Genomic DNA, 22,760 nt, shown 5'->3' on the forward strand with positions numbered 1-22,760 from the left:
TTTATGGTTCTTTTTTGAGAGCAAAAACCTCCTTTGACTTTGCGTTGTATGCATTCTCTTTATGATTCATAAATCCGGCTTTCTGTGAAGATGCCTTTGCCTTGGTTTTTTGGGGTCAAAACACACATGGCTGAATGGACCGGACTGACCGAGTTTTATATATAAGTTTTGAGAACCAGATGGATATTCGCTGTGTACTTGTGAACTTCCTTACTTTAAGATTTTTAATTTTAGATAGACTTTATAATGCATACCTTAGGCCTCTTCAACCCAGTTACTCGGGCAACCGAATAACTTGGTAAGACTGGTTGACTTTCTGGCTTCTGACTACCCAATCCCAGGTAAGACTGGCTGTTGGACTTACTGGCTTCTGACTACCCGTAATCACTGCCAAAGATGTTCAATGACCACCGGACCTAAAGTTTATCGTGCCCTATAAACACAATAATTAGTGTCCAAGATATACCTACTAAGAAAGTACATGCAAACTTAGAAAAGTTACATTTTTACTTGCCTGACCTGGTATCGAACCCACACTCATACTTGAGAGGTTGGTTCTTTACCGACTAGGCCACCACGACTCACATTGTCAAAAAAGTAAGAATCCATTTTAATATTATAGGCGTTTCAAGCATCAAGCGTTATTTCTATGACAGCTTTTCTTTATGATTTCAAATTCATCATAATGTTTTAGTTGCAGTAACACCGTCTCAGCTTGTAGTTTCTGATTATTCGTTTCCTAATATATGTTTATCGCGATTAATCTCCAGACTAGCGTATGTGCACGCGTGGGCTACAATGTGTGAAACCTACTTTATGTTGTGATTTCATAGTTGGCTAATCTTCATTCATATTCGTTGTGTAATTTGTTGAAGAGTTCCTAAGTTGAGATGTTTTACGCTACTGCTCAAACTAATTAAAACAAATTGATCTAAATAAAATTAAAAACAGTGATTAGATATTTAAATATTTTTGATATTGTAATTTTTCAGGTTGAGAATATGAAAATTAAAAAATGAGTTGACTTTTCATAAATAAGAATATTACATTCTTTTTTAGTCTACTGCATTGTGTGACCAATTATAAGTACAAAAACATTTTTCAAAAACTCCCTAATTCAATAGAAATCTTTGCGTTCAACAAAGTTCTGCGTACCTATGTAATTAAAAACAAAAGGGGTACGAAAAGTTGTGAAAAAGTTTAAATTACACCTAATTTTCGAGTTCTAAATATAACTTTGTGAATTTCATTAATCATTAGGGTAGGTTCATATCTGACAGAAAATACGTCGAGAATTATCGTAAATGTACAAAGAACGCACTAACGTATCATTGGTTGAGTGCGAATTGTCAACTGTTTTTATACGTTTATTCTTTTTGCCGATACGCGACGGATGTTCCATCCGATATGAACCTTCCCTTAGGCATAATTGAGTTATTTACGAAATTATTGTTACAAAAACTGTTTTTTTTAACACTTATTAAAGATTCTCGAGTTCGTATTTCAGCAAGAATCGATTCTTTTCATTGGTATCGATGCCGAATATAAAAATAAAAAGTAATCGTTTCGTGGCTCTGAATTTAAAAATAGAACTTGTTAATGTTTTCAATCATCAACTTCTTCGCGCGTTTTGTTATGAAATAATCTCTTCGCATAAAAACTTTTCTGTAAGAAATCGCTCTTAGCGATAAGACCGCCCATTGTGTCACCTAAACTTTTTTGGTCTTGCTACAAAAAAAAGTTAAACAGACGATCAATGATCAGTAGGTGTCTTAGAAAATTTTGTATAGAGTATACCCGTGACTAACGTCTGCTTAACTTTTTTTAGTAAGACCATTTATATATTTTTTTAGTTTCTCTAAAATTTAAAGTGCTGTACATAATAAAGTAGGTAAACATACCTATCTATCTAAATCTCTTCTAATTTTAAAGATTAAGTTCAACACAATAATATTGGAATGGCAGTGATGAGGGTGATTAGATAGAATCAGTTTTTCTGAGAATCTAGGTATGCACTCAAAGAAATAGAAGTCTTTTAGCAGATTTCCCAGCCTTAAATCAATATGAACAGAAAATCAAAATGAATACCCCTCAACATGTGTTCTCCAGGTTTTTCATGTACGTCATACTTATACGATGAACAAGGAAATCATTGTGTCCTAATCTAATAGACGGTAGTAGCATGACGTCATTAAATATATAGCTAGTTCCTGTCTACAGATTCATTGATACACACATTCATTGACAGTGTGTATATATGAATGTACCTACTAGATACCGCCACAGCGGTCTCATCTGCGTTTCGTGAGAACTTCTTCGCGTACCAGAATAAAGAAATGATTTTTGTAAATCGGTCTAGGCGTCTTTAAGTAATCGGTGAATAATATGTACCTACATTAAAAATATGAAATTAGGCGTTACTTTTCAGAGATCCATGACATAAAATTTTAGAAAAAAAAATGAAACATTAATTCCCTAAATAAATAATTAAAGTATCCCGGAGAATTGAGAGACTCGTTTTTTCGAAGTCTTTTAAAAATAGCGATAAATAAGCCGACCCCAACATAGTCGGGAAAAGGCTTAACAGGAAAATGACAATACCTGAATACCGACAATAATCTCAGTAGACGAAATAAACACCCAAAATTCTATCACTAAAAATGTCCCGGGAAACGAGTCTACGCTATCATAGTACACAACACATACTTCTCGTAGAATTTAAACACTGTTGTAGGTTAGTAGTTAGTAGTAATAATATTTAAAATTCCGATAGCTCTGTGTGTACAACAGTAATATGTTTTCTATTACTGTCAGTCTATTCGGCTTATTGTTTTGAGAGACTAGCGGAACACCTGCAGATGTCTTGCGTATCTAATACGAAATTGGATGAGAAAAGAATCATCTGCACTTATAGATTATCTGCCTACCCTCTTCCTATTTATTTAATCATAATTTTGATGTGAAACAGGACAGGAAAGAAAGAATTCACAAAGGATAATGCTTATTTCTAAAGAAATATTGCCAGAGTACCAGTGTTTTACAAGGAGCAACTGCTTATATGATCTCCTCAACACAGTTTGGTACCCGGGCAACCCAACACTTTTTGGTAAGACCAGTTTCTGACTGCCCATAGCGACCGCCAAAAATGTTAAAATTGCAGCCTAGACCTACCAATTGAAAGTGCCTTCAGATTAAGCGTTAATCACTTCTTTTGCACAATTTGAATTAATATCTTTTAAATTATAACAAGTTAAATTACCAAGGTTCTTAATACCGCCTACAAAATTCACAAGACAATAACTCATAAGTAATTTAAATTCATAATTGATAATAATGATTGTTCGCAAAATGATTCACACATAGACAAATATTAAATTCTTCGTAAATCAGCTGTGGGTAAAGTCGTTCTTGATTACAATTTAATTTGATGCGGTTTTAATGAATGTTAATAACGTGACTTGTGGGTAATAAAAATGAAATGGAAACGTTTTACTGTTTAATTTTGATTCATTTGCGAAGGCCCCGCCAGCCAATTTAAATGAAATTTTGTGAAATACGAGCTTTTTAGCTTGCAGTTATGCATTGGGTCCGTAAAAATCAAGCACGGATTTCTTTCTTTGCTAAATAGAAAACCAGCGTGAGGCATTAGCTGTTTAGTATAATGCTGCATTGTATTGCAGAATTGTTGTGTCAATTATTGTTTTATTTTTCTCTTCTATTTATTGATATATGTAGCTTTCGCCTAACCTTATGGCCTCTCTCCATCATGTTTGATACCCGAAGTATGTCCCCAAGGGTGTTGAATGAAACTGCGGGAAACAGCTATTTTCATTAATAAACTACACACACGAGACATGAACCTCGTCTTTGATCTTGACCCTTTCATAAAACATACCTACAATTGTCATTGCATTTCCTAGTATTCGCTCATATAATATGTTTTAACTATTATTTTCCTCGTCAATCATAGCACATGTGCGTGCCTGTTAATGATGGTGCTGATTGCGGCTCTTAATGACCATGGAAAATACTCGTACTTTGATGACTAGATTTCGTTTGCGGCTTCACTCGTGTTCAGTGCTACTCCACGTACCTGGATTTTCTTGAAGGAAATCGCAAGTCATCATCTCCCGAGTCCTTCTATGTTGGGGTCGGCTTCCATTTTAACCGGATAAAGCTTAGTACCTACCAGTGTTTTACATGGAGCAACTGCCGGTCTGACTTCCTCAACCCGGGAGACGCAATACACGTTGGTATACTGGTTGTCAGGCTTACTGACCACCCGTAACGACTACCAAGGATGTTCAATGACATAAATAAGGAAATCGCAAGTCCTGCTAATATATTCACAGAGCTGCTATTGTTTGCAGCTACCGTAACATTGGCAGTTGAAGCGAGCTCAATCACGTGTGACTGATGCTCTAACAATGATAATCTCGATATGGATTGCTATTACCGAGGCTGCAAGTTAATTAGCAAGGAAAGGACGTTAAAAATGTATTGCGAAATCATGTCTGGAATGTAAATTTTGGTTATGTTGTTCCTATGTGATTCGTTAACAGGCTTCCTCTTACAATGACAAGGATTGTGACACGACTTCTCTCATGCGATAAATCTTTTCTAATTTAATAAAGTTCATGAGTTCGTTTATTTCTTTGAACGTGCGAATCTCAGAAACTATTAGTCCAATTTGGTTTATTTTTCAGTGCTAAACAGCCCAATTAATGAGAAATAGAATTTTCTTAAATCGAAAATTTACTTAAATGTAATTAACCACACGTATATCGATCCTTTGAAAGAACGTAGGCTACTTTTTATCTGTGTGCAGAAATTAGTTACAGCTAGTATATAAATATAATACATACATCAAAAACTTTATCTCACATTTTCTTACATAACACAGTTAAAGCCTCAACTCATTCGAGTACGTTTCGAGTTAATTCTCCACACAATTTTATTTCAAGGGCAGACACGCAATTTTTATTACATTAACTGCTAAGTACTTTAAGTACTGATAACGGCTGAAATTTCATACTAACGATCACCTTTGAAGATGTCACATCCTTCCTTAATAAAGATAAAATTATGACACTTTATGTTCAAGAGATTAAAGTGGGCTATAAACTCATTATCTTGGACTTTTATGTATGGTTTTGTTGTGCAAACGTTGACACACCTTTTTTTTGACGTGTGTTGGAAACGTTTTATAAATATCGAGCCAAATCTTTACCAATATAATGACTTATAACATATTTTCTGTTTGGTTGATTGTTTGATCCGTAACTTCTGAATCGATTTGAAAAATTCATCCACTGTTGGAAAGCTACTCTCTTTCCGACTGACATAGGCATCTAGGTACGGGCAGTAGCATCCATGGGACGCGGGTGAAACCGCGGGAAAACGGCTAATAGCTAATAATTAAAAATCACATTCACACAATCTGGGGTTAGCGGAAACCGAATAGAGAAATTGGTGACTCAAAAGCCTGCCATTATGGGTCTAGTTAAAAAAACAAATAACGCCAATATTATTTATTTATTTATACGTGAAGCGCAATTTACGTGGGATTCACAATCGGTTATATTTTTTGTTTTGCCAAAAAACAAACCTGGTCCTGGCACAATCCTATTTGAGTGGTTTATTGTAAATATAAATACCGATATTCATCCCTAATTATAATACTTGCAGAAGTCTATCTCTCTGTCTCCATTTCATGCTTTTACGCCAAAAACTACAGGCATCATTAAAATGAATCTTAGAGTCAGGCATAGGTTACTTTTATCCAGGAGCGGAAACTAGGTCTCTCAGGACACAGGTGAAATCATGGAAAACAGCTTGTTGTAGGTATATTTATCAATCCTATAATAAAGTTATCAGACAGAATTTGGTAAAAGCAAGTTATTGAATTTACTGAATACCTTCTTTCAGCAAAATGAGCCCTTCGTTAGACGTCATCATCAGCACGTCATCAGAAAACGTCCACAACCGTGGGAAACAAATCTATTACCAGCTACCTCCGTTTCCTCCGCCTACATCCAGAATAGTACCGAATTAGCACACCACAATACCTCGTCCTTCCCGCATTCTTCATAACTCATCCTCACGAATAATGCGTGATAGGAGCATTGAAAACAAATTGTCGGTACAATGTGACGCGTAAATAACATTAGCAATATTAGATGTAAGAGGTTCACAACAGTTGAGTAGTCAGTGCAAATGAGCCATATCCTGCTGACAATTGAGGGGGACCGAAGCTGGAACATCACAGTGGCAATCTGCACGAGTAGAACCCAACACGTAAGTGCAACCTCTTTACAAACACTAACCTTTTTTAATATTTTTATTTTTTTATAGTCCAAATTCTTATTTCAAATTTTGACAGCTCTTCTTTTTTTTAAAGCCTCCCAATTTTTTTCTTTTTTTTGTTGTCTTCGAGTGTCCTTGTAAGTAGGTTAGTATTATAGTCTAGTAACCTCTTTTATTTATTTGTATTCTTATGTCCTCTAGTCTGGATGTTTGGTTACACGTGATCGCTAAGGGTCTTTTGTTGCAAACGTGACCCGTGTTTGTGACTGGAATTCGTGCGATATGGATATAAAAGAGACATCTTCTACGTAGTTAAAGAATTTTCTAGATCGTGCTATGGATTACTATGTATGGCGATAATTTTAAATGTATTAAAGTTTTTAAAAGGGTTTGTTCTTGGGTCCTTCTGAACATACCTAAGTAAAGAGTTGAAATGTGAGAAGGTTGCTACACTTTCTTTTCCCACGTTTTGATTAACAATACAATGTTTCAGAATACAATAATGTTTACGTACAAGAGAACAATTCTTTGCAGATAGACAAAGCAGGCATTGATTCTGCTGAGAATTTTGATAAGAGTAAATATGCTTTCCAATCTTTCTTTTGCAATTGATGTCCTTATATAGAATCATGGATATCCCGTTGTTCTTATATGATCGTATTATACTTACCATTCTATTCCCAATAATAAAACATATTTTCTAACATGAGGAATATTCTAGAACATTTTAGTACTTTGCTTGATCAGAAAAACAAATGAAGACCAATGCACCATGCTCTTGGGTAGTCATTGATGTTTGCCAAACCTACATTGTACGGGATTGATCTTGAATCATAGGTACATCCCAATACTTACATCTTTCTTACTTTCTAGATTATAAAAGAAAGAAGAAGCAAAGACAGCGATGTTCACCCGACTGATGTTAGTATGTCTTTGCCTACGAGTCGCGAACTCCATGCCACCGGACAAGGTAGGTGCCCTATTGCTCCTGTCAGTTCATATCAACTCGGGACACATCTCTTACCTACTATGAGATATATACTGATGATGATGGTGCACTTTCCTTCACTCTCATAGCCCAAGGAGACTCTCACGACTGGAGAGAGATCAGGCGCAGGACTGACATTTACGTGCTCTCCGGTGCACGAGTGTTTCAATCACCAACTTCCAGGCTCCGGGCTGCTGTGAAAGTTTCCAAACCCCACAAAGCGATTTCGGCCCGACCCGGGAAGCGAACCCGAGACCTCGTGCTCAGCAGCTGTGCTTGTGACAGCTAGATCAATGAGGCAGTTTAGTTATGAGAAGTACTTACTAGTGCTCCACATTTTTAAAAACTTTAGAACCCGGTCGTGCTTGCAACCCCCTATTGTAAAACATATCATTATCTATTATTTCACCTCTTTACGTCCTGGAATTTTGATTTCCAATTCCTTATTTTCATTAGAAAAGCGACCTTTGTGTAAGTGTAAAATCAAATGCTGTCTGCATATACTGTCACTTTAAAAGAATTTCAGGCGTGTCATTGGTCAAATTATGTGCAAATGTTGACATTCTGTCTGCGTAATCTTTTTACGTACCTACACCGAATGACAGGTTATTTATTGTCCAGCTTTTCCAAGAACTGTTCTAGTGTTATAAATCTATTCAAGGCTTCATATCTGGCGCATTAGTTCAGCGATAAAAAAATGACGGCATTTATTTTGCTTATAGTGTTTTTACTTAAGTATGCATGAACTCTATAGTTCCAGATATATTTTATTACAAGCCTTTAGAATCCAATGATTTATGCTATCTTTTACATATTTCAAAGGCATCGGTTCCGTCATTAATCAATAAAACACAAACCTGCTGTTCCTCTCAATATCAAACACAGCCCAAAAATTTGCTTTTAGCATCAAAAAGCATTGCCCTCATATCAGCCAATATTAGCAGCTCATTGTGGCTAATTATCTAGCCACTAGCTACTAGCTAATATTTGCTGCATCGGTAACAACTGCTAATCAGGACAAATTAATGCGCTATGCTCCATGTTTGCTCTCGGCTGATACTCACGTCAGTGTGGTATGCAATCGTTTTGATTTTGGAACGGTTGCATTGTTTTTAAAGAGTTTTTTAAAGGAGGAGCTTATTAATTTGCAGGGAAGAAAATGTCCAAAGAGATCCAAAGCCACTGACAATATAAACGCCAGTTTTCTTATAACAACTGTTTGCTATGAATTTACTCGTTCAATTTTCAGAGGTATATAGTGTTTTAAAAAATACGTTTTTGTCATCGGGGAAAATGACCTTCGTGTGCAAAAAAGATGAATTTATCATAAAAGGCTATAGGGCCTCTAGTCAAGGGTATTTCTCTGGGTTAAACGAAGATAGTTAGGAATAATCTGGAAGAAATTAAATCAGCACACCAACAAGTCTAGCTTTGGATACACACTGACCACTCGACGAATAGTTTACTTTCACTAACTTATCTAAAAATTACCTAGAAAGTCTGCTCAAGGATCACGAGGCTAATAAAATGTTTATCCTGAACTTGAAACTGTCTTACGCAACATCGCATTCATTTTTCAGTGTAGGTTAGTAAGCAGAAGTATAATTTCAGGGGTAAACCTATAATATAGTTATGTATGTATTATTATAGGAATATTTCACGAAAAGTTTCTAAAAGTAAAGCCAAATATGAGTCACCTTACGCGTAAATTCCCCTTTGATCAAAGTACAATAAATAATAATTTTGGTATATTTAGCACGAATTGCATGTATTGTATACTTTGGCTCACACATTGTAAATGTTTAGCATATTTTGTTTATATCACCTTGGAATTTCTTAACTGCAGGATTGCGTGTAGGTTATGATGACCCATTTGCAGGTAATGTTGAAAATCTGAGGACTTTGTTTGTATGTAAGTTTATTTGTTTGCTTAAACGTGCCAATCTCATGAACTGCTGGTCTGATATGAAAAAATGTTTTATCTAGGGAGGCTAATTGTAATATTTATCTGAGTGCATGATCTAGTGCCTACGGGACGAGAGTGATACCGCTGGTGGTAGCTGAAAGTCTAAAGTTAGCTAGCTGGAATTCCCGGGTCAAAGTACGGGTGGATTTTCATTCCACAAGAATCGAATAACATTCACATAACAATAGCTGATATTTCTATACAATGATTTCACCGAGAAACAAACCAATTTTATCCTCAAAATGTTATTTACCTCCTTGGGTTAATGACGAGGTGTTATTTCAAATATTGGTTTATTAATATGAGGTCAATTCATTTTACCTACGTATATTAGAATGAAATGATCAGAAGTGTCAAAAAGTACACAGAATTAATATTTGTATATGAAATAATACCGAAATACTTCGAATCTTGATGCGTACGAGCATATTAATTTCATTGGGCAAACAATACAGATGGCTCTGAACAAACGCATATCTTGCCTATTAAGTACAATGTTATAGTTTGGTTGAGGCACGTGATAAAACAAATAAATAAAGTAATCTGGATTTTCGCGGTTTGATTTAACAGAAACCATTAATGAACTATTATTACATCTCATTAAAGTTGTAGGTGTCCAAAATACAAAGTCCTCAATCGTAACCTTTGCCACCAAGTGACATTTATGAAGCATCCTAAGTCCATCTTTCGATCCACAGGTCCCAGTCCACATAATCAAAGCCCGCAGTATTGACTTGAACAATGCCCATGGCTTATCAATGGAGACCCGTCTAGACAAAGTGGTAGAACCAACAGGGTACCGTCTAGATCTCGAGCCTTACCTCGAAGATGGTCTCTTCAAAGGCCACGTAGCCATCAATGTGACTTGGCTGAAGGATGGCAATGAAGTCAGCGTGCATTGTGCACACGAAATTGAGATCTTGGAGCATGAAGTTAGAGCTCATTTTCCTGGTGATGCGTAAGTAGATGCTAATATGGATGTAGATGTTTTTGGTTGAAATGAAGATCTTATTTAATTAATAGTTTTAATTAATTGAAAATAATATAAATAATGTTGCAAACATCCTAAAACTTATGTTCGACTTTTTTCATTTCCGCTACTTTAATTATCTAATGCTGTTTATTTTTAGCTAATCTAGATTATTCCGATTTATAATGCATCTTTTTAAATGAAATAATTTATAAGACAATTGGTTTTATATTTGCAGCAAGGAGGATAAGAGAATTACAGTAAATAGATTGTCAATGGACCCTAAGAAACCAATTGCGACCCTGTCCTTAGAGAGGACCGTTACAAAGGGTTCAACAGGAGTCTTGAAGTTTAGCTTCAAGGGTAATCTAGAGACCACGAGTACCGAAGCTTTCTTCAAAACCAGCTATGTAACTGAGCAGGAGGTGGAAAGGTAAAATTATAAAATGACCTAATCCATTTATAAGCCTAAAGCTGTTCTATTTTGATGTTATGCTTCATACTAATAGCTAATAACAAAATTCCTGAATTTTCTGTCACGTGTTTTCCCTATCCATACAACCATATGAATCCATGAGAGTAATTAGTTGAAGTAGAAACAGTTTTCTGTTCCTTTTTATAACGCGCAAAATAAAATTTTACCTAGAATTTTGATCATCAGCCCTTAATACCTTCACTATTATTTGACTTATTCAGGATCGTAGCAGCAACCCAGCTTCGTCCAAACAACGCTCGGCGCATGTTCCCCTGTTTCGACGAGCCTGGATATAAGACTCCGTTCGAGCTCAGTGTGGTCCGACCCAGGGATATGATCGCCCTTAGCAACGTGCCTGTTGCTAGAACTGAAAACATGTAAGTGGACTTCTTAATAGGAAGTGACCTTGAGGATAACAATCAAATAAAGGGGAAAGTTGTTCTGATGCACAGGGAATTTAATTATTGCATCAGCTTGAATACATATTTCATCATCATCATCATCAGATATAGGACGTCCACTGCTGAACATAGGATCTCCAAACATACCTGTTGGAAGCGACAATACATATTTGCAATGTACTATTTGTTAGGTAGATTTCTTGGGCTTTTAGATATGAGGAGACTGCTGCCAAAATATAAGTTCCCTTAATTTTGAACCCAAAAAAGACCACTGAACTTAGATTATGACGTAAGAATTTGTGAAATCTGTAAAATAAAAACCTTTGACTTTGCTGTAAAACACGAATACTATGACTAGAGAGAAATGGCGGCCTATATTTTTATTATTTCATCAGCTTTACAATCATGGGCTGATCATTCTATTGTTTTGTGTTTTTATGTAACGAAGATATTGTCGTGCGTCATCAGATCACGATGTAACACTATGCACATCATTTAAGATATTTGTGACAAATAAAGGTCAATCTTAAGCATAAATTTTGCTTTTTCTAAGTTAAGAATAGACATCCCAAAAGTCATGGAATTTGCTTTCTAGAGGTAGCGTGGCAATATTATTAGCGTATAATTTTTTAGCGTATCTTTTTATAATGAGTTGTCAATTTGTATGATGCAAATATTTGATTGTGTTACTGAAGAAATAAACTTGTGGCATGATGATGAAACGATGAAAGAAATAAAAACATCCCTTTTTTGTTACCAATTTTTCGATGTGCGATGAGCTGATGATGATGCTATATTTTTTTGCCACTAGTCCTGATGAACCAGATGCAGTATGCGACCACTTTGAGAGGACACCGCCAATGTCCACGTTCACACTCGGACTGGTGATAGCCAACTTGAAGCAGTTGGGTGAATCAACACAAGTTAAAGATGATGCTGGCAATGATATTGGTAAGTTATGCTTTGTAAGTCAATGCTGTTCTCCTTGTTGTGGAATTATCTGCGTTACAAGTTAAATAGTAGTTGTTAGCGATTTATAAGGACTTACTAATTGCAATTTCATCGAAGATTAAAGTGGAATCTTAGTGGAAATATTGTTACATTACTTATTTGTAATGCATTTTGTACGCTCAAACTTTAAGATACATACTGAGGTTTGTGATTCTACATGATCTTCGCATGTTATTATAGTATGTATCAATACATACATGCTGTAATACCTATTATTTTTAAAAAGAGTAAATATGGAGTTTCTTGCCCGTTCTTCTCCATAGGAAGCTAGTTTTGGAATGGGCAACTAGAATCAACTTTATTTATATTTTTTGACGTTCATAAGTGCTTGTGAAAGCCTAAATGAAATAAATGATTTGACTTTGACTTTGACTTTGGTTTAAGAAAATAAAAAGTAAACAACTATTTTTTATCCAGAAATCCGCGTATGGGGTCGTCCAGAATACCTAGAAGCTTTGGCAGGCATCAACGAGAAGGTGGTGCGCGTGTTCAAAGAGCTGGCTGCTTTCTGGAAAGTTCCACTGCCTCTGAAGAGGTTGGATATCGTAGCGCTGCCCAACTACCAAGGAGTCAAGCCTGCTGATAACTGGGGACTTATCGTGTTCAGGTAAGTCTATCAACTCGACCTTCAAATTGTTTAGTAGTTTTACTACTAATGAAGTAATGGCCTCAATAAAAGTAGATGTCTCAACGATGAAATGGATAAAAATGCATAATCCATGACTCTCCTTCTAGCGCAGTCAGGTATAGGTATTTTGAATATGTTTTTTATTCAGAATATGGTAGAAAAAAGTAAGTACAAAGGCTTATCATTGAAATACTAACATGGTTTCATGGTTTCCCGTAATGAGTTCGTAATGCATGCGTTTATCGTAAGCCGTCACTAATTTCAATGATGATTTCCGTGGCATTGTAATAAACCTTCACCTGTATTTTCCAACGAATGCAGACCTGATGAATGATGATATCGAGTTTTAGAACTTCCTTGGTTGAAAACAAAACGATATCCAAGGTCATTGTTATCTAAATTCATTTTTTCTTCATAACCTGAGATTAGTGGCCAATTATTTATAGTTAAAGTCCTATAATTATTTGGGTTTTTAGGATTTTTTTGTTTTGACAATTTTGCACCTTTCAACCATACAAACAATTTGAAAAAATATTTTCCTTCAATACTCTCTTCACCATGTTAAATTAATATTGTTTGTCATTAGGGAGAGTGATCTGAGCAGCCGCGGCTACATCCAGCTAGCGCAGGAGTTGTCATACCAGTGGCTTGGTGCCCTCACCACTCCCGCCTGGTGGACTGACGCCCATCTCAACAAGGCTCTGGTTGGGTATATCGCTGCTGCTACTGCTTTTAAGGTAAATTTTTCTTCCATTTTCTTTCTACATTGATAACTTCCCTGTTACACGAGTCATATGTGATACACACCGATTGTTTAACTATTGTGTCTGCATCGGGGACAGTGAAGTGGTTAATAATGTGTCCTGCAACTTTGATAAGTTTTTCGAGATCTTCCATGTGATTTTTTTCCGAAGTTTATGGCCTATATGTATTGCAAGTTCCAATTTTTAAGTCTTCCAAAGTCAGTCAACAAATTAAAATATACAAATGGGATAAACATCTTACGACTCTTGATCTTTACTAAAAGTTCTAGTAATAAGCGGTTCTTAAATAAATCAATTGGCTTCCCTCAATCTGTTCAAAAATCTAATCCCAAATTAATGCACACAGATAAACAACGGATCAGAAATGGAAGGAAAATGGCCGCTCACGGTGCTATACTCCTTATACTACGAGTTCAGCAAGCGTTACCCTCACTCCCGCATCACGGGCATGAAGCAGGAGACGGCTTGCACCAAGATCGAGCTGCTGTTCCGCATGTTCAACTATACGTTAGGAGAGGAGACTTTCAAGAATGGACTGAGGATGTTCTTGGAGTCACGGTAGGTTTTTTGAAGACTTGATCATAAGACTAGACCGTACGTCTGTCAATGATAGAACAAATTTACTACGAAGCAGGAATTTTGAAACGTATATGGTTATCGGACTACGCTGTGGTATTCATCGTTTTAGGGAAATAAATCTCAAATGAAATGTTTCCTTTCAAATATAGGAAGCTTTTGGTTTATAATGAACAGCTGCTTGGCTTAATTGAACAAACTGCGATTTTGTTTGATGTTACACTGTCGTCGCAAAGGGACGATCTTGTAGGTGAAAATGTTCTTTGTCTTTATTTATACCTACTTAAACATTGATGAAAAAATATGACTAAAATATCTCAACAAAATCATCCAGTATAATTTCTCTGTTTATCAAACTAAAGATCAAATAATTACTATGTTCACTATAGCAAATTCAAGACCTTCTCCGGCGATGACATCTGGAACGCCTTAAACAAAGCGGCACAAGACGAGAAGAAGATTCCAGAAGGGGTTGACATCAAGACTGTCGCTAAGAGCTGGATAGAGAAGGATAGATTGCCTTTACTCAATGTTACTAGGAATTATAAGGACAATACGGCTGTTGTTACACAGGTGAGATAAACAAATAAATAAAACATTGTATTTTTGCCTGTTTTTATTATGTTCAATTCTGGTTTCACTCGTTACCGATAAAGAGTCAGTTAGTTATCTGATATTATGGTATCTGCCAGATCTCTTTATAATTTCTGCCAGACATTGCTATTCGAGACCAGTGTAAAAAGTTATAGTTTATCAATCAGATAACTATATCAATAACCAGTGAAACCGGCTACCAAAGTTATAAGTACATAGTTTACCTTTCTGTCCTCCTTGATTATAACCTAAAGAGAGTGAACTTGTGTTCCAAACACGTGTTGCCTTAATAGTTCTTGCAGGCGTAGATAGATGGCGTTAGTAGTAGCGTTTTAAGCTTGTCTAAAGAATGTTTCATACGAATTTCATCAAAACTGGATGATAAATAAATTAAAATAATACAATGTTTATGCTTATTATTTCAGTTATTATAATTAATTCAGTTTCCACACACGGAGGTTTTAACAAAGCCAGCTGTGCCTTTGTACAATTATTTTTTATTTTTCTTCTTTTTTGCTGTGTACATAAACTTTTAAATAAATAAACAAGTTTGAAATTCTTTATCTCATTCCCATAGAAAGTTTACCTTCGTGAAAGACCCCACGACGTTCCCGAAGCCGCTAAGATGTCGTGGTGGTTACCTGTGGTCATGACACAAGAGTCTACCTTGGACCTGAAGGATACCACTCCAGCTGCGTGGATGAAGGATAGATCAGAACTGACGATAGGTTCAGTGCCGAATAAAGACAAGTTTATTATTGTCAACCCTGAGGAGATTGGTAAGTGGCTAGATTATTTTTTTGGAAACTATATTTCCTTTGAAATATTTTGGTAAAAGATTATTGAATGCAAAGGGCACAATGTACTTTATGTTATCCCTATTAAGTACTCCATTATGAACTTCACTACTTACTTCCTTATATTCTCCTTTATGTACTTTCTTATGTCTTTTCTTATATACCTCCTATATCCATTTAAGAGGGCTAAATCTACTCTTTATTTATCATTAGCTAAAACTAGAACTGATTCAATATCAAATCAGAGAGAATCAGTTGGAAGAGGCGAGATAGAATCTCATAACAAAGCCGAAATGCTTAAAAAAAAAAAACGATCATATAATAAGAAGAACTAGAAGAAGATACTTATAAGTTTACACTACACCTAGTTTTTTTTCCGGCTAGAACTAGCCATAGCTGCACTTTCTTTGGTAACATATTATGTAGATATTTCTGACACTTTAAATACAATATTAAGTACTTACTCAGATGATATTTATTCATACCCAAAATCCAAGGATAGCTGTCATTGTTGAACAATAGGATCCATCTTCCATTTCATTATGAAACAGAATACAAATGACAGAAACTTTAGTAGGCGCTGACTTAATATATTTCTTTGTCCAAAGAGGAATAGAGAAACGGCCGAGCTTATTATTAGCAATTCTGTATTGTAATCTTGACTTTCTACAGGAGTTAATTGCACCTCTGGCCTCAGAGAGGACGGTCCAATGCGTTATGAATATTAAAATGCCTAATCATTTCAGATAGACGAGTCTGCTTACATTAATCTTTGGAAATTTTGATCGTCATTTGTTTTTCTTTGTATACGTTGATGATATCGTTGTGGTCTTTGCCAGTATTTTGCTTTTTGAAGCTTGACACATGGGTTAATTAATGTGTTGAGGTTTCAGCGGTTTTGTTTCAGATTAGCATACAAATTATAACTTTTAAATGACTCCAGAGTATTAAACTTAACTCTTTATAGTAGTTTAAAGTTAAACGGGTCCCACGTGATTGTGTGCCTAACGAGAATTAATGTATACAGTTTTAATGTTTTCATATGAAAAGTTTGTCGCTATGAGAAGAGACCCGTTATTTTACATATCACTAGAGATTTTTTTTTATATCAAACTTGGATAATCTTGAATATTCATTTACCTAAATTTCACGTGAAGATTATTAAAAAACCAATAAGATTTACGAAACCAGCCAATTCAGGTTAGCACAGATACTCAGGACAACACCAGCATAAAAATCGATCTTCATTTGTTTCTCAGCGCCCTACCCAGTAAACTACGACCAAGACAACTGGAACCTCCTCTCAAACTTCTTACAAAGCGACAAGAGGACGATGATACCAGAACTGACCAGAGCCAAGCTTCTCCATGATGCATGGAACCTCGCATATGCTGGTGAACTGTCCTTCGTCACCGCTTTCAATATGACACTGTTTTTGAAGAATGAGAGACACCATCTAGTTTGGGATCCTGTGTTCACAATGATTGATCATTTGGGAAGGCATATCTGTCAATGTCTCCATGGAAAGTTTCAGGTGAGACCTCGTATATGTTTTTGTGGTAAAGTTATGGTAATGTCATATAAATGGATTGCTACTTTGAGAAAATTGCGGATGATACATGTCGGAATTTTAGTTTAATGTGGGTGGTCACTGTCAATTTCCTAAATGTTTTGGTACGAGTACTTGAGAAGATTAGAATCGGACTAGTGAGATTGATTTATTATTATTCCTAGGATTACGATATAGGTACAACATGTGTAATTTATTATAGGCCTAACCTAAATAATCCTTTTCTCGTGAGGAAACCTACAAAAAGGGTTGAGTAGAATTTCGCAGGTTATCATGTCCTTCGTTAAAATATGACACAATATAGATGCTACATTAAAATGATTATTTTTCTTACTGAACTTATATTTCCCTGCACATAATGTTATTATCTTCTAATTAATTATTTTACCCGTGACCCAGAGCAACTTATTTCTGTAACCAGATAAAGGAAGGCCAAATTTACTCTAAAATAGTGAAAGCTTAGCTTTCTAACAGTGAAAGAATTTTTCATATCAGTTCAGTAGTTTTGCAGGCTTTGCGGTATAAACAAAAAATGTTTTCACTGTTGATTCTAGCTTTCAGGACAAACTTGTCTCCATCCCCTTATAATTGTTAATTCTCCACAGGCCTACGTAAGAGTACTCCTCAGTCCTCTATACGAGGAGTTAGCAAAAGACGAGAAGGAAGATGAGGAACCTTGGCGCAAACACCTCAGGTCTTTGACCAAGACCTTCCTCTGCCAAGCCGGGTACAAGCCCTGCATCAGAGACGCGCAGGAACAGTACTCCAAGTGGATGCAGGCTAAGAACCCTGATGAAGGGAATCCGTGAGTATAGCTTGGTTCATAGTTAAGCACTATTAGGTACTTTTAGGAGTGGTGTGGTGTGTTCATTATGTAATATTTCTTTTGTTTTAATCCAACTATGACTGTGTATGTATGTAAGTAAAAGTTGAGGTCTTTCGTCCAATGAGAGGTCCTTGAATGCAAAATATAATTTTCTAGCTTCCGCTAGTGATATTGTACGAGTCCCGTGTAAATTACTTCGCGCAATTGGATAAAAAAGTAGCTATTACACTTCGTCAATAAATAGGGTATCTAACATGGAAATAATATTTCAAACGATAGTAATAGCTTTCAAGTAAACAAACTCTTCAACTTAATAAACATGCAATTATGAAGTAACTTGAAAAAATATGTACATAATTTATTTATACAGATACCTATAAAGATATCAAATAATTACATAAATTATAGGAAAAGTACGATATTAAATAAAACTGAACGCAATAAATAACGTTATTTAAATAAAATAAGAAGCGGGATATGGTAAATTATGTAATTGGTCTTCAGGGAGTCCACAGAAACCAGTAATTAATTAACGACCTACATCTCCACAGTTGATAGTTGATACATACGATTTTACACCGTATAATGTGAAATATGTCTTATAAATATAAACATAGAGTTGATTTTTGTATTAATTAAACGACCTACATCTCCACAGTTGATACATATGATTTCAAACCGTATTAAAATAGCTCTTATAATGTTAAGCATAGGATTCATTTTGGGTTAACCATTAGGCTCTATCAGAAAACGTGCGAGGATTTTAAATGTGAAATCTAGATGCTGGAATGAAAAATGGCCTAGTTATTTAATTACAAGATTTCACCATCTCGTTGCCGTAAATATTTTTAAGTGATTGATTTACAAATACGCAATCATTCTCATTGGTACTTAGATAAATACATACATTTTTGTCTAATACTTTAATTCTAGACAATCTTGGATAGATTTTGTATAAGACTTATTTCACCTGAGGGCTTTTCCAGCAGATTTTCTGACCGAAATCAGTGTTACAGCAGAAAAAAATTGCATTTTACGAAATTCATGATCCTTTACATACATTAGTTTAGCTACTTAATTTGAAGTGTCATAAACTATTTTTCATATCGACCTAAGAAGTAATTTGGGACGCAGATGCAACCGCATGAATCTCTAGTAATCCACAAAATTATCTATTACCATTTACTAAAGTCAACTCTTTATAACGTTAGACACTGTATTACAAAAGCCGTAATCACACACCGTCACCATATTACATACTCCTTACACACACACACACACACACACACACACATACATATATTATATTATCTACAATAGTGGACAGAACATATTAACATGTCCGTGTAAGACTCATTCATCTATGTGCTCAGTGAGCCACGAAATGGCTTCTCCTTTATACTATTGTCATGTATTTGTTTGCTGATCTTGTATGTCTTCGGTTCATAATTTGGTTGAGAAGTGAATTATGAGTGTATTGCTAATGGAAAATGATAACATAGTTATGATGTAGCAAAGGTGTTGTGTGTATTTGTACCAAACATTAGCTAAAGCTAAAAAATATTGGTAATTTATTTTACAACAAAAAAGCTTATTTACATAAAATAATACAAAAGTGAATATTTATATTAAAATATTATAAAAAAAGTATATATGTATAGCAAAACATAAAACTTAGTCGTCATCTGCCTAGCCTTTTCCCAACTATGTTGGCGTCGGCTTCTCTTAATTTATCTTAATTTAATATCTAAGTTAGGTATACATATAGTAACTTTAGTACAATCCTTAAGCGTTCGACAGTTTTATTTGAATATAATTAATAAAAGACAAAGAACTTATCGTCAATATAATTATTTTAATAATCATCTTTCCTCCACCAGCCTGTCAAACCAGTACATCTGCCCAGTCTTCAAATGGGGCACCATGAAGGAATGGGAGTTCGGCCTCCAGCGGGTGATCAACTTCCCCCCCTCAAGGAAGCAGAGTGAGAGGACCTACCTCCTCAAGACCTTGGCTGGATGCCCTGAATCCGAAGCCAAGATCAACAGGCTCTTGAACATGACACTGTTGGAAGGAAATGTGAACTTCACGGAAACTGATGCCTTCTTGATCTTCAGTATGCTGTCAGGGTCTGCTGCAGGGTATACCACTCTGTTCAACTTCGTGAGTAATAACTGGGATGTCTTGAAGGAGAGGTGAGTTTCATGGTATACATTCGTATTTGATTTTGTCCCTTCGGGTGATATTCCCTTCTGAAAACTAATTTTAGGTTTTATGCAATTAAATGCATAGTAAACACCATTCTAACTAAAATGAAATCTTTGTTGCAATAAAAGAAACTGATGGCCTTAAAATTGTAACATTGTGAGGAATATTTCAAGGTCATTGACACTGCCAATGAACAAGCTGTCAATGACAAGATTGTCAGTTACTTGTCTAGAGTTCTTTAAGAAGTCAATTTGAGCAGCGGTTGCTATCTGACTCTAAGTATTGTGACGTAATATTTCTAAAGTTATCTTTACAAAGTAAAAATCTTTAAAGTCATGTCACCTCGAAAAATAAAGGCCTTGTTGTGTCGTAACAGACAGGAAACCTAAATATCCTATTACTGAAGAGTATTGTCCAGTTCTTTGACATACGTCTCATAAAATAAACGACAAAAGTTACCGTCCATATGAAAATTAAATTGTTTCTTCTATATACTTACTGGGGGTATATCAGATCAGAAAATCAACGTAATATTTAGAGTAACAAGCAAAACACGCTCACAACGCTCACTCAATTAACTTACACAACATGAAACCTCTCAAAATAAACAACAACCAACCGAGCTACATTAAAATAATAACCCCAAATCTCTAACTCTTTGTGTTTGCACCACCTCGTTCCATCCACCGTGATCTCCCGCGGTAATCGCGTTTGCATCACTCAAAGGGTTGAGCACTGCAGGTGGAGCTACCTAATGGCTATGCACCACAGCCGCCAATTTTCCTCATTTGTGTCTAACCCTGTCTAGTCTTGTCTGGATAATTTAGCTAGGTTCGCGAACTTTGGAAGTTCCTGAGCTTGTTATCTTAGTTCGGATGGCTATTGAGTTTTAGTTTTTGAGTGGGTTAAAGGTTTCTTTGAGTTGGAATTTAGGGACTTTTAGGTAGCTCTTTCGGTAAAATTGTTGCCTTTCTTTGTGAATTTGGATGTGTTTGGACTACTAGGGATCCAAATTGTGCAAAAATAGTACCTAAACTTAATATGGTAACCGTTTTGGTAAATTTTGCTTTCGGTGCACACAATTAATTACCTTTTCCTATAATATAATCAACGATTACAAAAGTCAAAATTTATTCTAAGTAGGCTGAAAATCAGCACTTTTTGAAATTGTGACTTAAATATTAGCTAAGCCTGTTACACGTTATTAGAAAATAACTTCTCCAACGTCAGTCACAGTATTCTAGTACAATGAGTTCACTTAGCTTCTAGAACAGTTGGAATATCGTTCCGTCGAGACCATCTAATAACTTCAACATTCCATCCACAGGTACTCAAGCAGAACCAACCTCTGGGACAACTTAATCACCTCAGCCACATCACAGTTCACCACCGAAGAAGGGCTCGAACTAGTCTCCCAACTGTACGTCACGCATCAAGGCCAGTTCGGTTCCGCTGAGCACATCATCGAGAAGTCCATGAGGAACATCAGGGAGGAAGCCAAGTGGTCTGCGGAGAACCTGCCCGTGATCGAAGCGTGGCTCGACAACTATCTAGCCAGTAGCGAGGTTAAGGATGACAAGTTTATTCACAAGTGATTTGTTTGTGCTGTAAATTAATATATTGGTTTATTGTGTAGGTTTTTTTGGTGTTTCATTTAAGGTTCCCTGAAAAAATACATAAGCAGGTAAATTGTATGTGACAATTACTAACACGGAAAGATTTGGCAAAGGAAGAAATCTTTGGCGAAGTGTGCTCCACAAAGTTTATCTAAAAAAACTTGTCAATGATTACAATTTCTTCGATTCATTCTCACATCAAAAGTCCATACACCTTATGGTGTCCCAAATCCAAGGCGCAAGTTGGTGCTGGTCTCCCAACTCTTTGGTTCTACTGAGCTCATCATTGAGAAGTCCATGAGGAACATCAGGGAGGAAGCCAAGTGGTCTGCGGAGAACCTGCCCGTGATCGAAGCGTGGCTCGACAACTATCTAGCCAGTAGCGAGGTTAAGGATGATAAGTTTATCCACAAGTGATTTGTTTGTGCTGTAAATTAATATATTGGTTTATTGTGTAGGTTTTTTTTGGTGTTTTATTTTTAATTCTTTGTGTAGTTTCCTGAGTACATTAATTAATTAATTTATTTATTCGACTTACACGGCTTTAGCAGCCAATTACATAAATCGTAAAATACAAACATACATAATCGTAAAACAGTAAAATTGTGAAATGAAGTTGTATGAAAAACTTACTTCCATAAAAAGTTTTTGGAAACAAAAGAACTGATTTCTGAGGGCGAGATTACACTTGACACACACACAAAAAAAAAATATAGTGGGATGTCGCCACAACTGGGTATTTCACAAAATATAAAAATTACGAAACTCTCCAATAAATTCTATCACTTCCTTCCATTCTCACCCTAAGTACCATACATTTTATGGTAGCTTAATACCATACCGCAAGTTGGGATTCACTATCTCAAACTAGCAGTACCTAGCTTAAAAGGACCTATGGAATTCAAAGTCAAATTCTCAAAAGAAGCTCTTAGGAATTCTTTAAGAATATCTAGGGAATAAACCGAGATTCCGCAGTGAAATTCTCCGGCTACTGAAAAAAGCGTTCGACTATATTCTTAGAAGTTTTCAAGAGAGTACTTGATCGACGAACTGAACTGTAACTA

At 35.7% G+C, this 22,760-nt stretch overlaps 1 protein-coding gene across 1 annotated transcript; it reads left to right on the forward strand.

Moving 5' to 3' along the window:
• Positions 1–6,151: 6,151 nt before the first annotated feature.
• Positions 6,152–21,720, forward strand: LOC110381689 (aminopeptidase N). The gene is made up of 15 exons (XM_064037294.1): positions 6,152–6,297; positions 7,180–7,276; positions 9,959–10,218; positions 10,469–10,663; positions 10,927–11,082; positions 11,918–12,057; positions 12,535–12,724; positions 13,332–13,482; positions 13,856–14,067; positions 14,475–14,658; positions 15,257–15,458; positions 16,736–17,010; positions 17,652–17,851; positions 19,753–20,067; positions 21,408–21,720. Exons 2-15 carry the CDS (start codon positions 7,211–7,213, stop codon positions 21,673–21,675), a joined length of 2,814 nt encoding a protein of 937 aa, XP_063893364.1. The 5' UTR covers positions 6,152–6,297; positions 7,180–7,210; the 3' UTR covers positions 21,676–21,720.
• Positions 21,721–22,760: the final 1,040 nt, after the last annotated feature.

Source organism: Helicoverpa armigera, chromosome 12, assembly GCF_030705265.1.
Source record: "Helicoverpa armigera isolate CAAS_96S chromosome 12, ASM3070526v1, whole genome shotgun sequence".
In the NCBI taxonomy this organism is placed as follows: Eukaryota; Metazoa; Arthropoda; class Insecta; order Lepidoptera; family Noctuidae; genus Helicoverpa; species Helicoverpa armigera.